The sequence below is a fragment of the Notechis scutatus genome, chromosome 3, assembly GCF_049901735.1.
Source record: "Notechis scutatus isolate UNSWTSFEM ecotype Mainland chromosome 3, rNotScu1.2, whole genome shotgun sequence".
NCBI lineage: Eukaryota > Metazoa > Chordata > Lepidosauria > Squamata > Elapidae > Notechis > Notechis scutatus.
Genome location: NC_142011.1, coordinates 185300856 through 185313925, shown reverse-complemented (window position 1 = coordinate 185313925; position 13070 = coordinate 185300856). Strand labels below are relative to the sequence as shown.

At 37.9% G+C, this 13070-nt stretch overlaps 1 protein-coding gene across 3 annotated transcripts in view; it reads left to right on the top strand.

Moving 5' to 3' along the window:
• Window positions 1-1140: 1140 nt before the first annotated feature.
• Window positions 1141-13070, top strand: part of STK3 (serine/threonine kinase 3) — a 116497-nt gene continuing 104567 nt past the window's right edge. Inside the window, exons 1-4 of one of the 3 annotated variants that reach the window (XM_087962037.1) lie at window positions 1141-1424; window positions 6953-7033; window positions 8656-8784; window positions 11855-11969. In XM_087962037.1, the coding sequence (XP_087818163.1) occupies window positions 1402-1424; window positions 6953-7033; window positions 8656-8784; window positions 11855-11969 (348 nt within the window). In that variant the 5' untranslated portion in view covers window positions 1141-1401. The remainder of the gene's footprint in view (window positions 1425-6952; window positions 7034-8655; window positions 8785-11854; window positions 11970-13070) is intronic. The other 2 variants (XM_087962036.1, XM_026690479.2) reach the window with 2 other exon arrangements.

Genomic DNA, 13070 nt, shown 5'->3' with positions numbered 1-13070 from the left:
ATTTGATAGATTAATACATTTGTGTCATCAGCTGCTTTAAAGGGAAATATCTGCACACTTAAAACAAGCGGATAGCCTGTAGTTTTGTTCTGTGGCCTTCTTAACAATGACCAGAGATTGTGCACAGTCTACCAATTTTAGATCTGCTTAACACTTGCTGCTGTAAGAAATGTCCTTTGCAGTTCCTCTCTACCACTGAATGCTCCAGATTGCCTGTTAATAGTACCTGCAGACATTCTGAAAACATTTACCTTAGGAAATTCTTCCTTTTGGGAGAGTAAATATTTTGTTGTTGTCTATCCAAACCTCAGGGAGAGTGAGGATGAGAAGAGAGAAATATGGGATAAACAGGTGGAGTGTGTGTGGGAGAAACAATGTCCCCAAAACTAGGAAATAGACAAAAAGATTAGCTCTGCAGTTTTTGCTTAAAAGTTGCAAATCTGCAAGGATCTGGTAAATGGCAGCTTATATTGTTGAAATACATTGTACATGCAGGTTTTCTTCAATATACAGGATCAAATCAAAAGGACTTGCGATTATGACACTGGTTTTGAACAACTCTAGGGCAGTGTTTCCCGCCCCCCCAACCTTGGCAACTTTAAGCTGGCTGAGAAATTCTGGGAATTGAAATCCACACGGTTGAGAAACATAGACCTAGGTTAAAATGCGTCTGGCTATTTTGAGTTCAGTGGGTTGTGTGAATGAATCTAGAGGTCTGGATGATTTCAGGGAAGCATGGTTCAGTAAACCAAGGGTTACTGTGTCGTGCAAACACGCCGCTTCCTCAGAAGTGATAAATACTACTCTGCAAAGAATTCAGTTGCTCATAATGATAACTAAACGCCCTAAACCGGCGCAGACTAATAAAAACTACACAACCCAAGATGCATCCTTCTGCGAAGGCACCTCATTGGCGCGGCGCATGATGGGGCAAAGACGACCTTTCTCCTCCGCGGTCCTCTGCCCATGACGTCACACCAACTCCCTCGCCGGCCGCTATAGCATTGCAACCACGCAGTTTCGCTCGGGCCGAAACAACTTTCTTTTCCGTCTTCTCCGGAGTTCCGGCTGGCACTTGGAAAGACCAATGCGCGTTTTGGATCTGCGCGTTCTCCGCCAATTGGAGGGCTGGGGGGGCGGTATTTCTGGAGTAGCCCATCGAGCGCTCAGCTGAGTATTGGAGTCCGACAACGGCCCCCTGGGAGAGGAGGCGTGCTTGGTTGTTTTTTTTTTTTAAAGGGCCAGTAGCGGAAGAAAGTTGCGGGCAGAGTTTCCTGAGGGGGGGTGGGGTGCTGCTTCTTCGGGCTCCCTGATTGGTCCTTGTCCGGCCCCTTCAGGGTTGGCAAGCAGAGCGCCGCGCCTTGGTTGGGGCCGACCGTCTGGGGAGCCTCTGGCCGCAGAATGGAGCAGGCAGCGCCTAAAAGGTAACGGTCAGGGCCTCCCCTCCGTTCCCGGGAGACTGAGGCGGCGGCGGCAGCAGCAGCAGCGAGGTTTATTTTGGGCGGAAGGAAGAAGGCCGGTGTAGGCCGCGTGCCCCGCAGTCCGCCGCTCCTCGAAGCCTGGAGTCCCCGGACATCCGGCAGGCCTCCCGGCTTGAGGTGTCCCTCGCCTTTGGTTCACCCCTCGGCGCTTGTAGGGGGCGTGAGGGGGCGGCTCATCCGCCCTATTTCTGGATGGCACCGAAGGGAGGCTTTCCCAGCCTTTCTCAGCGGGATGCCTAGAGGAGATGGGAGTTGTAGTCCCATAGGTTGGAAAGCATTCCGGGCTGGCTACAGGAGATGGAAGTTGTAGTCCGACTCCAATAGATTAGAGAGCATTCCTGACTGGCTAGAGGAGATGGGAGTTGTAGTCCCATAGATTGGAGGGCATTCCTGACTGGCTAGAGGAGATGGGAGTTGTAGTCCCATAGATTGGAGGGCATTCCTGACTGGCTAGAGGAGATGGGAGTTGTAGTCCCATAGATTGGAGGGCATTCCTGACTGGCTAGAGGAGATGGGAGTTGTAGTTCCATAGATTGGAGGGCTTTTCTCCTGGGATAAGGCTGTTTTACGTGTAAAGAAACCCTTAATGCACAACCCTTGGAGAGAAGTGGGCTTTTCTTGTTCCCACATACACATGTAGTATGTGGCTGTGTGAGGCTTACCTGCCTGCTTTCTTAAGGAAAATACTGTAAATTACTCACTTAGCATTCCTTAATCATTCACTCCTTAGTATGGCAGTGTGATTACATTGATTATGTGCCATCACGTCGTTTTGACTCCTAGTAACCACATAGATAGATTTTCTCCTTGATAATCGTATCCATAACCCTTACCTCTCTTATGTCTCCCAGTGCTCCCATTGCCATTGAAACTGAATCTATCCACCTTGCTGTTGGTTGTCCTCTTTTTTTCTTTCCTCCATCCTTCCCAACAGTACATCTTTCCAGAGAGCTGGATTTTTGCATAATGTGTCCCAAATAAGGTAATTTGAGCCTGGCCCTTTGTATGGCAGTAAAATTATATTATATGGAAGCTTCAACATACCGTTAATATGTCCTTGGTGTGCACTGTGTTGTGCTTAAGCCCACACAGAAATAAAGACCTCCCACCAGCCCTAATCCTAGTTCGGTAGTAATGGGACAAGAGATTAATCTCTCATGAAATATGTATTCATACTGCCCACCTAAGACCTCTCTGCTGGTGCCTCCCTGGGGCAGAGAATATGCCCCCAATGGTTCTCTGGTAAATGACCACCAGTAAGGCATTTGACTCCGTCTTCATGAAAGTATATGAAAATAGAAACTTGGGAAATCTGTGCATGTTGGTATTACCACAATGGGTTTTGAAAATATGTGCTTGAAATGGACAATGGCAGAAGACTGTGGCTTAAATTGTGTTTTTGTTCACATTAAATTGTTACAATACTGGGCTGTAGTTGAGAAGTTGCTCAGTCATGAAATAGTGAACTTTTGAATAATGGAAACAGTTTTAGAAGCAGTATTCTACATATACATAAACATTGCATTTGCAAAATATTTTCAGAAAAAACAAGAGTATTTTAAATCATCTTTATTGTATTATCAATATAATATTATCATCTCCTTGAAAGGAGTGTCAGTGATTGGAGGTACATGTACAAGAGCAGGATTCAAAACTAATTCAAGTAAAACATGCAGTAAGTCATTAAAGATTAAGAGTTTTAAAATTATAAATAACACATAATGCCTGTAAACATATAAACAATCTTCTTGAAAGGGTAAGCTATTTCTATCATAGTGGGATGTACGCTCTTTGATAGAATGACTGGTGGCACTTAAGAAAATAATTTATATATTGAGTTTCCATATTGTTATGCAACTACACTAAAAAGGAAGTTGATATTAGTGGGTGTGCTTAATGTTTTTTTTATCCTGTGCTGCTTAGGTTAATGAGTGTATTAAATCTTTAATGATTCAGCACCTACAGCTCTTTTTTTCTGTCATTTTAGATTTAGATTAAATTCCAATTTCCTCACCTCCAGAAATTGTCATCCTGTTTATTTTTCCATTTGTAAATTATATGAGCCCTGACTATATAGTTATTGGAACTTTCCTTTGGAATCTTTCTGACGCAGCCTGTCTTTTACAGTACCACCTATTTCATTTAAAACTGCTTGAAAACATCATCAGTGCGAAATTAACTAGTCTGGATAGCCATCATGTTGTTCCTTTTCTTCTTTCTTTACCTGGATGTTTTTCTGTTCCTGGTAAGAATTAAGAGTTTCTACCTTCAGTTGAGCCTTGTAGTTGAGCACTAGCTTAGTTGGCCAGAAATTCCATGCAGGTGAATGAATGAGCTGTTGGAAGAGGGACTCCAATACCAAGGAGGTGCTAGAAAAACAAGACCATTTCATTTGTGCTCAACATGATGCTATATATAATACAGCTCTTATTCCTGTGTTAGCCTTCAGTAATTTAACAGAATCTCTATGGGTTCTTTCTTAAGTTTATCTTTTCCTTTCAACTGTACTAGTATGCTTCTGAACGGAAGTTGTAGGATACCCAGTGTTAGTTTTATGACATGCGTGACCATATCAAGTATTTGTTGCTATTTAATTTGAGAAAAAGATGAGATAATGAGCAAAATATAATTTTTGACTCTAAAAATTACATGCTCTTTTAGTACAGTAGGCTATATACAAGTTTTGTATATTCAAGCATTGAAATCACATCCTTGTGCAAATGTACACTGCACTAAAAATAGGAATAACATTGTTAAACCTAAACCAAAGTAGCACATAAAATATACTATTAGCATGAATCCTCATAACCATATATGGTATCTAACTTCTGAGCATAAGAATATTCTCAAGGAAAAAAGAGGATGTTCACATGCAGAGGTATTTGTTGTTTCTTTCTTTAAAGCTGTTTTATTGGAGTAAATATGAACATTACCTTGGTTACAAATTGGAAAAGAGGTTTTCAATATAAAGTCTTATAAAATTATAAGCACAGATTAAGAACCAGCAGTCTTTGGAGACATAAAGAAGCAGTGATGAATGTTTGGGCTGAATGGCTGTGGTCTAGTTTTATTTGTCCTGATATTCTGGTAGCAACTGTGTGATATTTTCAGGGGCAGAGGGAGCTGCTTTGTGATGTACCTCTGGGCAGTTCACAGCAGTTAATCTGGTCTGACCGAGCTCTTGATTAGGACTTGTCAACTGATATCTGATTAATCCATGTTACAGGCATCCAAAGAAGTTGGTTCCTGATTGATTGCTCATCTTTAATGTATAGTGATTACTCCTGAGAAGTATTAATAAGTCAGATTTCCGCCTTATATGTCATAATAGTAGGACAAATCAAGACCATGTTGATAAATCTAAATACATCTGTCCAGTTCACCAACATCTTTAAAATCTCAATAAATATTATTTCAATCTATGGAGTTTGCACTAATAACTGGAAGTTTTTACATTTACATTTCTAACTTCAAAAACCTGAATAATATTATTCAATAACTTTTCTATGCTCAGAAAAAAATACTTGAAAATTCCCACATATATATATATTCTCCTCCTTCTCCTCCTCTTTTTCTTCCTCCTCCATCTCCTCCTTTATCCCATTGTGTAATGTGTCTTGGGTATCTGCACAGGATACAGAAAAATATTTTTTTCTTTAATTTGCAATAAAGATGATTTCAGACATTGCAATAAAGGACAGCTATGTATGCCTATTTAAAAATGAATTCCATTAAGTCATGTAGGATATTCTCAGAATGCTTTTTGCAAAAGTGTTGTTATTGCTTCTGGAGCAAGAAAATAATAACAATTCCTGCCTTATAGATTCTACCAGGGTGACTGAGTCAGTTGCTTTCATTCAGTTTTAGGAAGAAGGTTATGGTAAACCATTTCTGCAAATGCTATCAAGAAAACTTCAAAGAGTTGTCTGTGCACACATGCATGTATGCACACAAAATAAAACAAAACTAATTGAACATATGATAGTTTGAGTTTCCTTTTCCCCTATCTGACAAATTACTATAGCATCTGCACTACATAAATTTTTAACAGACCTGGAATTCAAGATAGAATTCAACTGTTGGACTTCTTGCAAACTAAATACAAACTTAAACTGGAGAGACCTTAGAATAGCTTATTTTAAGTGATGATTCAGAGATACAGTATTTCTTCTAATTCCATGATGGCAAACCTATGGCACGCGTGCCAAAGGTGGCATGCAGAGCCCTCTCTCTGGGCATGGAGCTATTGCCCCAGCTCAGCTCTGCGCTTCCGCCAGCAAGCTGGTCTTCTGGTTTCTGCTGCGCATGCACAAGGGGGTGGGGGGCACACACGGAGGCAGTGCATGCATGCGCGGGGGTGGGCTGCACACGGGGCCACATGTATGCAAGGGGTGGGGGGATCACATGTGCGGGGAGGCGAGGTGCATGTGCAGGGCGCGCACGTGCATTGCATTTTGGGGATGCGCACACATGCGCGCTTTAGGCACTTGGTGCCAAAAAAGTTAGCCATTACTGTATCTAGTTCATGGGTGTAATAATGTTATAATCTAAGAAAACAAACACAGATGTTACTTTGTATACTTCTTGAAATGTATCACATAGGTCATAGTTTTTCCCTTTTCTATTTTGCCATGTAAATATTCTTATCAGTCTTGAGCTATACTGCCTTGGGATTAGTTTTGTCTTGTTTATGTGAGATCAAACAGCTTTTCAAAGCTCTGTATGTGAGAGATGTACGATTTCTAATGAATGACAAATAAATACAAATTTTAAATGTTACAAAAGATGATATATTATAGTGGATTAATTTCTGTGTTAAAATTTGTAGCATATATATATGGAAAAGGACACAATTTAATTTTAGTTTATATTGTGCTCCAATCCATGTGGGATTCTGAGTAGCTTGCCTTACGATAGATGTTGATAAATAATATCAAGGAGAAAGCAAAAATATCTTAGGGAACAAAAAACCACATTCCAACCTATAACAGACATGTGCCCCTCATTTTTATTCCTGAGGCTCTCTGGAATAGCCAAGTTTGATGGCTTTCCAATAAAGTGGCAGTCAGTTGCACAATTGTTGGTTTGCTTTCCCTTTGTACAGATTTTATCCTCCCCAAGCTATGATTTACTTCTTTCTGTTATTTCCCCTTTGTGTGCTTAGTAGTCCACTAAAACTGTTTTCAAGTGAGCAATTGATTTCTTCTAAATGGGATGCCCTTGTGTTTAAGAATTGTAATTTTTACATTAACATATTAAAACCTTAATTTATGTTTTGAGAAGAATTAATTATAGATAAATAAAATACTAGAAGTTAAGTCTTTTTTGGGGGAAGGTATGTGGTGCACATTGAAACTCTGTAGCTTTCTGTTTATTAAGAAAATAAAAAGGTAGATTTAGTAATTAAAGATAAAAGTAAATTGCAAATTACTAATTATAGACTATTTCAAATGTTTTTATATTTTTATTAGCAAGCTTAAAAAGCTCAGTGAAGACAGCTTGACCAAACAGCCTGAAGAAGTATTTGATGTCTTGGAGAAACTTGGTGAAGGGTATGTACAATTTTGTATATGTAGGGATGTATGGATGGCTGTGGAAATTTAATACAAATATTATGCAAATATAATGGAAGGTAGTGAGCTTGATTGTGAGTTGAAAAATCTTCCATATTTGGACTGGTGCCTACATCCAGCCCAGTGGTGGAATTCAATTTTTTTTACTACTGGTTCTGTGGAAGTGGCTTATTTGGTGGGTGTGGCTTGTGGTCATGTGACTGGGTGGGTGTGGCTTAGTGGTCATGTGACTGGGTGGGCATGGCTTGGTGGTCATGTGACTGGGTGGGCGTGGCCAACTCAATGTCACTCACATCAAGGGGTGCCTCACCTGGCCCCTCCCCTCCCAGCCATTCCTTGTCACCCAGCCTCAGCTTATCTATAGTTCTGTAAAAATGTTGTTCACCTTTTTTGACTTCATTATCTGCATACTATAGATGTACTTTCATGGACCACTGAAAGGAGGAAATGGCTCACATGCTTTACTCCAGAGTGTGATAGGCAACAGGCTTTTAAAGGGCTGCCACAAAGAAAGGGGGACAATGTATTTTCCAAAGAAGCAGAATGCAAACAAGAAGCAATGGATGGAAACTGAACAGAGAGAAGCAACCTAAAACTAAGGAGAAACTTCCTGTGAGTGAGAACAATTAACCAGTGGAACTGCCTGTCTCCAGAAGTTCTGGGTGCTCAATCACTGGAAGTTTTTAAGAAAAGACTGGACAGCCATTTCTCTGAAATGGTATAGGGCAGGGGTCCCCTGCAGTGCTTGGAAATTGGCATGTATTTATGACAGTTGCCTTTTCCCAGGGTCATGTGATTACCATTTGTAACCTCAGCTGGCTTCTGACAAGCAAAGTCAATGGGGAACCCAGATGCAAGAGTAGAAGGACAACTAAATGATTCACTTAACTGGTGCAGTGATTCGCTTAACAACTGTGGCAAAAAGGGTGGTAAAATGGGGCAAAGCTCACTTAATAACTGCCTTGCTTAGGAACAGAAATTTTAGGCTCAGTGGTCATCAGTCAGGGACTACTTGTAGATAGACCTTTTGCAAGGTGAATTGTGTACATGCATGCTAACAGTGGGTTCGTTCTCCAAATGCCCAGTGCATTTCTGTCTAAATGTCAATGCCCATGCTTAAGAGGGAGGCACTATCATCTTGTTCAGAAAGCAGTAATTTTAATATGGTTGCTGGGAATGAATTGGGATACCCAAGGTCATTCTCTTAGCAATTCTGAAAAGGTACTATCAGAGCTTTATAGATTGCTGGTTTCTTCCTGCCATTAGACTCCTCACTGGTTACTAAAAGAGGAAAGGCATTGTTTTCCATTGTTTTGCTGATCAGGGACTGACAGGAAAAATAAACAGGCAGCTAATGCAAAATGAAAGTAATTAAATAAAGTATATGTACACTTATGTAACAACATACAGTGGATAAGTAATGAAACGCCATATTGAACTGTGACACAAACTCATTTATTCCTCCTCTTGTACTTCATAATTCTGGAGTTAATGTTGTGTAAAGCAATAAACATTTTTATTGCAAAAACTATTGGAATCAATGGCTTGAGTGGGCATGGTGATTTTATTAATAACGGCATAAATTGATATTTCCCTTTCAGGTCTTATGGCAGTGTTTTTAAAGCTATTCATAAGGAATCGGGACAAGTTGTAGCAATTAAGCAAGTCCCTGTTGAATCAGATCTACAGGAAATAATTAAAGAAATTTCCATAATGCAACAATGTGACAGGTATGGATAAATTTATAATGCAAATTCTGCCATTTATAAAAAAATATTTTTATTAGATAGTGATATGTTAAAAACACAAGCAGAGCCTGAAGGCTACTTGATTTTTTCAAATAAGATGGTGATAAAAATTTAGATGCTTTATTTACTTTCCCACTTTCCTGCTTGCTGGCTATATAGATGAATGGATAAAATGAATTGATGAAGGTAACATTGTGAAAACACAACTATTGCAATATTTCTTAGTTTTATTAAAAGTTTAAATATTTAGGTCTGGCAAATGCTGTGCATATGATAAAGAATTATAGGATTCATAGGGGCAATTTAGGTCTTTGAGACCAATCCTCTGTTCAATGCAAGAATACAGAATTAAAATATTTGTGCCAGGTAGCTGCTTGAACAAAGTCAGTTAAAGGAGACTATTCACTTCCTAGGTAATTGGTTCTATTTGCATCCATCTTAAAATGTGCAACTTTTTACCGATCGTTGTTAAAATCAGATTTTTTTAAAAAAGTAAAGAAGTCCCTGCAGATTTTACTCTGCTAGTTGTTGCTGATTATAGGGAGCGGTGCTCATCTCTGTTTCAAGGCCATTGAGCCAGCGCTGTCCAAATACATTTCTGTGGCCATGTGACCAGCATGAATGCTACTACTTTCCTACCAAAGTGGTACATTTGTATGCTTTTAAACTGCTAGGTTGGCAGGAGCTGGGGCACTTGGCTGTCAAACCTGGACTATTGCTTTCCAGCTGACAAGCCCAGCATTTTAACCGCATTAACCGCATAACCAGTAAAAGAAATGTGTGTGCATAAACAAAAAGCTGTTGTCTAATGAATTATACTATTATGTAAAGTGAAGTAGAAATGCTTATGAACTGACCTAATCAGAAGAGAAGGTGTATGCATGCTTGGGAATGATTTGGAAGAATTTTTAGGGCTTCATGTGAGCACAGTATTTGTCTCTTCTATTTACATCCTTTTTCAGATCACCATCTGTACCTGAAAACCAAGTGGCTGTTTTAAGAGTCAGATTAATTTTAATGATTCCTTAAAGCATCTGAAGCTTTTTACGGGTCACATATAGCTTGAAAAATAATGACCTGTTCTAATGGGTAAAAGATACTGTGCTCAAACTTTCTACAAAACCGTTTTTAAAGGGGCACAACTGTACCATTTAGTATGCTTCATATACAATGGCTCTCAATGTAATGTTATTTATGTTCAATGTGTTTATATCAGATTGAAAACCTTGGGAAATTTACTGTATATTTCCCCCCGTAAATATGATTGTTTCAAATAAATGCTTCTATTTTTATTTATTAACTGAGACAAAATCTGAGGATAATAAAGCAAAGAGAAAAAAGCCAATATATTAACATGCAGAAGTTTCTTACACCATAGGCAGAGTTATTTGTGTAAGAGTAACATTGGAGCTTTATAAATGATTTCTCAGATAGATTGCAAAGGTAGACAATATAGTACAAAGGATTAAGTGGGGTTTCTTTACATACCAAAGTTGGCAGTGATTTATAGGTGATGAACAAAGATAAGGGTGTGCCCTTAGTAAAATATTGGTGAATCGCTCCCTTGTAAAATATTTGCAGGGAGAAAAAACTCTTTTTCTTTTGAGGTTTGTTTTATATCAGTAAAGATCTTTATGGACAAATTACAAATGTTCAAAAACACACAGTAGTTAAAGTAAGACTAACATAACCTGACTTACAAAATTGGAAGAAAACTACTCGACTCTAAATTTTCAAATATCATATACTTCGGCAGTTCTTTAATCACTCTTTTTATTGCAGGTTGTTAATTTTTAGGGTAAGGTTGTCAGAATTAGTTAGAGTGATGGTCCCAGCGTATGGTATCTTAGGAATAACACAGTTGTAAGGTGGAAGGTTTAAAGTCTACTATATATCTCCGATAAGAATGTTAGGGTACTTTTATTTAAAGTTAGGTATTTTATTTAGAGTTAGATCAGATGAGTGTTGATGTTCATTTAACAGTGTTGAGAAGTCATGATGGTATTAGTATGAGATTGTAATAGGTGTACATAAGTTGGTAGTAAAATTTTTGAAAAAAGAGGTTCCCTCTAACTTGAAAGCTCCTAGGTTCAGGAGATTGGAAGCTTTAAATTCTGCCATTATCCAGTATTTGTTGTCTGATTGCTTTATACTGGAGGGATGGACTCACTTCTATTGAGTTGGATTACGGTCTACCTAGACAGAAACTGTTAACATTGATCAGCTGGTATTCTGCAGAGCTTCAGGCATGGTTTGTTTTTCCCCCCAACTCTACTTGGAGATTGAAACAATGGTCTTAGGGTCCCCTGCATACAAAGCAAGTGTTCTCATTCAAGATAACTTGGTAGTCAAATAACATCTTAGGGAGCATTTTGAACGAAGTCAAATTGTGAATTGTGGACAAACATGCACCTGGAACTCCCTTGCTGATTGGAAATTAGAAACAACAAAGGCAGTTCTGCATAAGGTTTCTTTGATATCAGTGTGATGGTTGAGGCAGCTGATCAGTTGTGCAGAAGCATTCAGTCTGTAGACTCAGTATGTTGGCGGGATTGCAGACCTCATGCAAAATTCTGGATTACTTTCTGACTTTCCTAATAAATATTTTTGGAAAAACTCAAAAGCTTGCAGCATCATGTGGGTCATCTGGTAGTTCCTAATGAGAAAATTGGCTCTCTTTTTTCTAAATAAATATACCAATTTTTAGATGGTGGTAGACATGTTTTATCTTTCAGAAAAAACCCACCTATTTTTCAAATTGCACTTACTTGGAAGTGTGTATGGATACTTTTCAGTTGAGGAATATTTCCCTTAGTCTTGTCTTATACAAATATTTAAAAAGACGTGTCCTTATACAAATTGGTGAGTAATATGTAATAAGAAAGACGTTATCATTCTCAGATGCTCAGTAGTTTGTTTTATTCTTTGAAGATTAATACATCTTATAACATTTAAAAATGGGGTAGCTGCTCAGGGGAAAAAACATTGAACAGCTTCCTAGTATCTTTAAAAATTAACTTTAATATGTTGACAGCCATGTTTTTATGTTTAGCCCTTATGTTGTCAAGTACTATGGCAGTTATTTTAAGAACACAGACCTCTGGATTGTTATGGAGTACTGTGGAGCTGGTTCTGTCTCTGACATAATACGATTACGGAATAAAACGGTAAGTTTTATTTTATAAAATATTATATCTGAAATTTTTGCTCTAGGAACATGTTTATAAAGCCGCCGTGAAGTTTTAACATATAGCTCCTTGAAGTTTTAACATATAACTCCTTTAAATTCTTCAAGAAATGTTGATGTCCTGTAAAGAACATTAGTAGAGAAGGGGATAATATTAATTTTTGCCAGCACTTTGTCAGATTTTGATAGACAATTTCAAAAAGGGATTTAGATTTTCTCATGCCATTTTAAGTCCATTGGCTCACAAATAAGATTAGACTCAGATTTTGAATGTACCAATTGGATAATTTAATTTCTACCATTCTTTTAAATTTGTCTCTTAATGATGGAGACAATATGTTTCATTTTGAAAATTATAAAATAAAACAAGTTATTTTGAAATTTCCATCCATCTGGGGTTTTCAATTATAGTACTTTTCTATTTATAACTAGCCAATTTTTGAATACACATTTTAAATATATTTCCATGATAATTTTTTCCCTAATTAAGGAGAAATAATAGTGTCTGAAAAAGATATAATAGGTTAGCGACTGTAATCAAGTGTAAGGATATAGTTTTCCTTCAAATGGATAAATTTAATGGATGGCATGCCTTAAGTCTTTGACTTGAATATACAATATTATATAATTTGGAAATAGACTATAGAATGAAAATCCCTAAATGTTACAGATGTTTAATCTTGAAATAATATATATCCTTTAATTCATTCTATAATTTGGTGAAATATATTTGGTGCAATATACATTTAATATATATATTAAAGAAGCTGTTAGCTCTGGATATTTAATGCTCTTCTATGATCTAAGGGAAATCTTTACTTGATTTACATAATAACAAAACAATATTGACTATTGCTATTATTAGTAGCTGAGTTTTTCTTAAGTTTGGGGAAAAATCCTTCAGTGGCATTAGATACAATAGAGGAGAGGATGGTCTAATCTGTTTTGTTCCACTTGATGAATTACCAGTTGTGAATCTAAATAATTGATTTTAAATAAAAAAATGTGTATTTAATGTATAAACATAACTCCTACTTTCCATTTTTCCAGTATCCTAAACCAAGGTTGTCACGGTGGTATC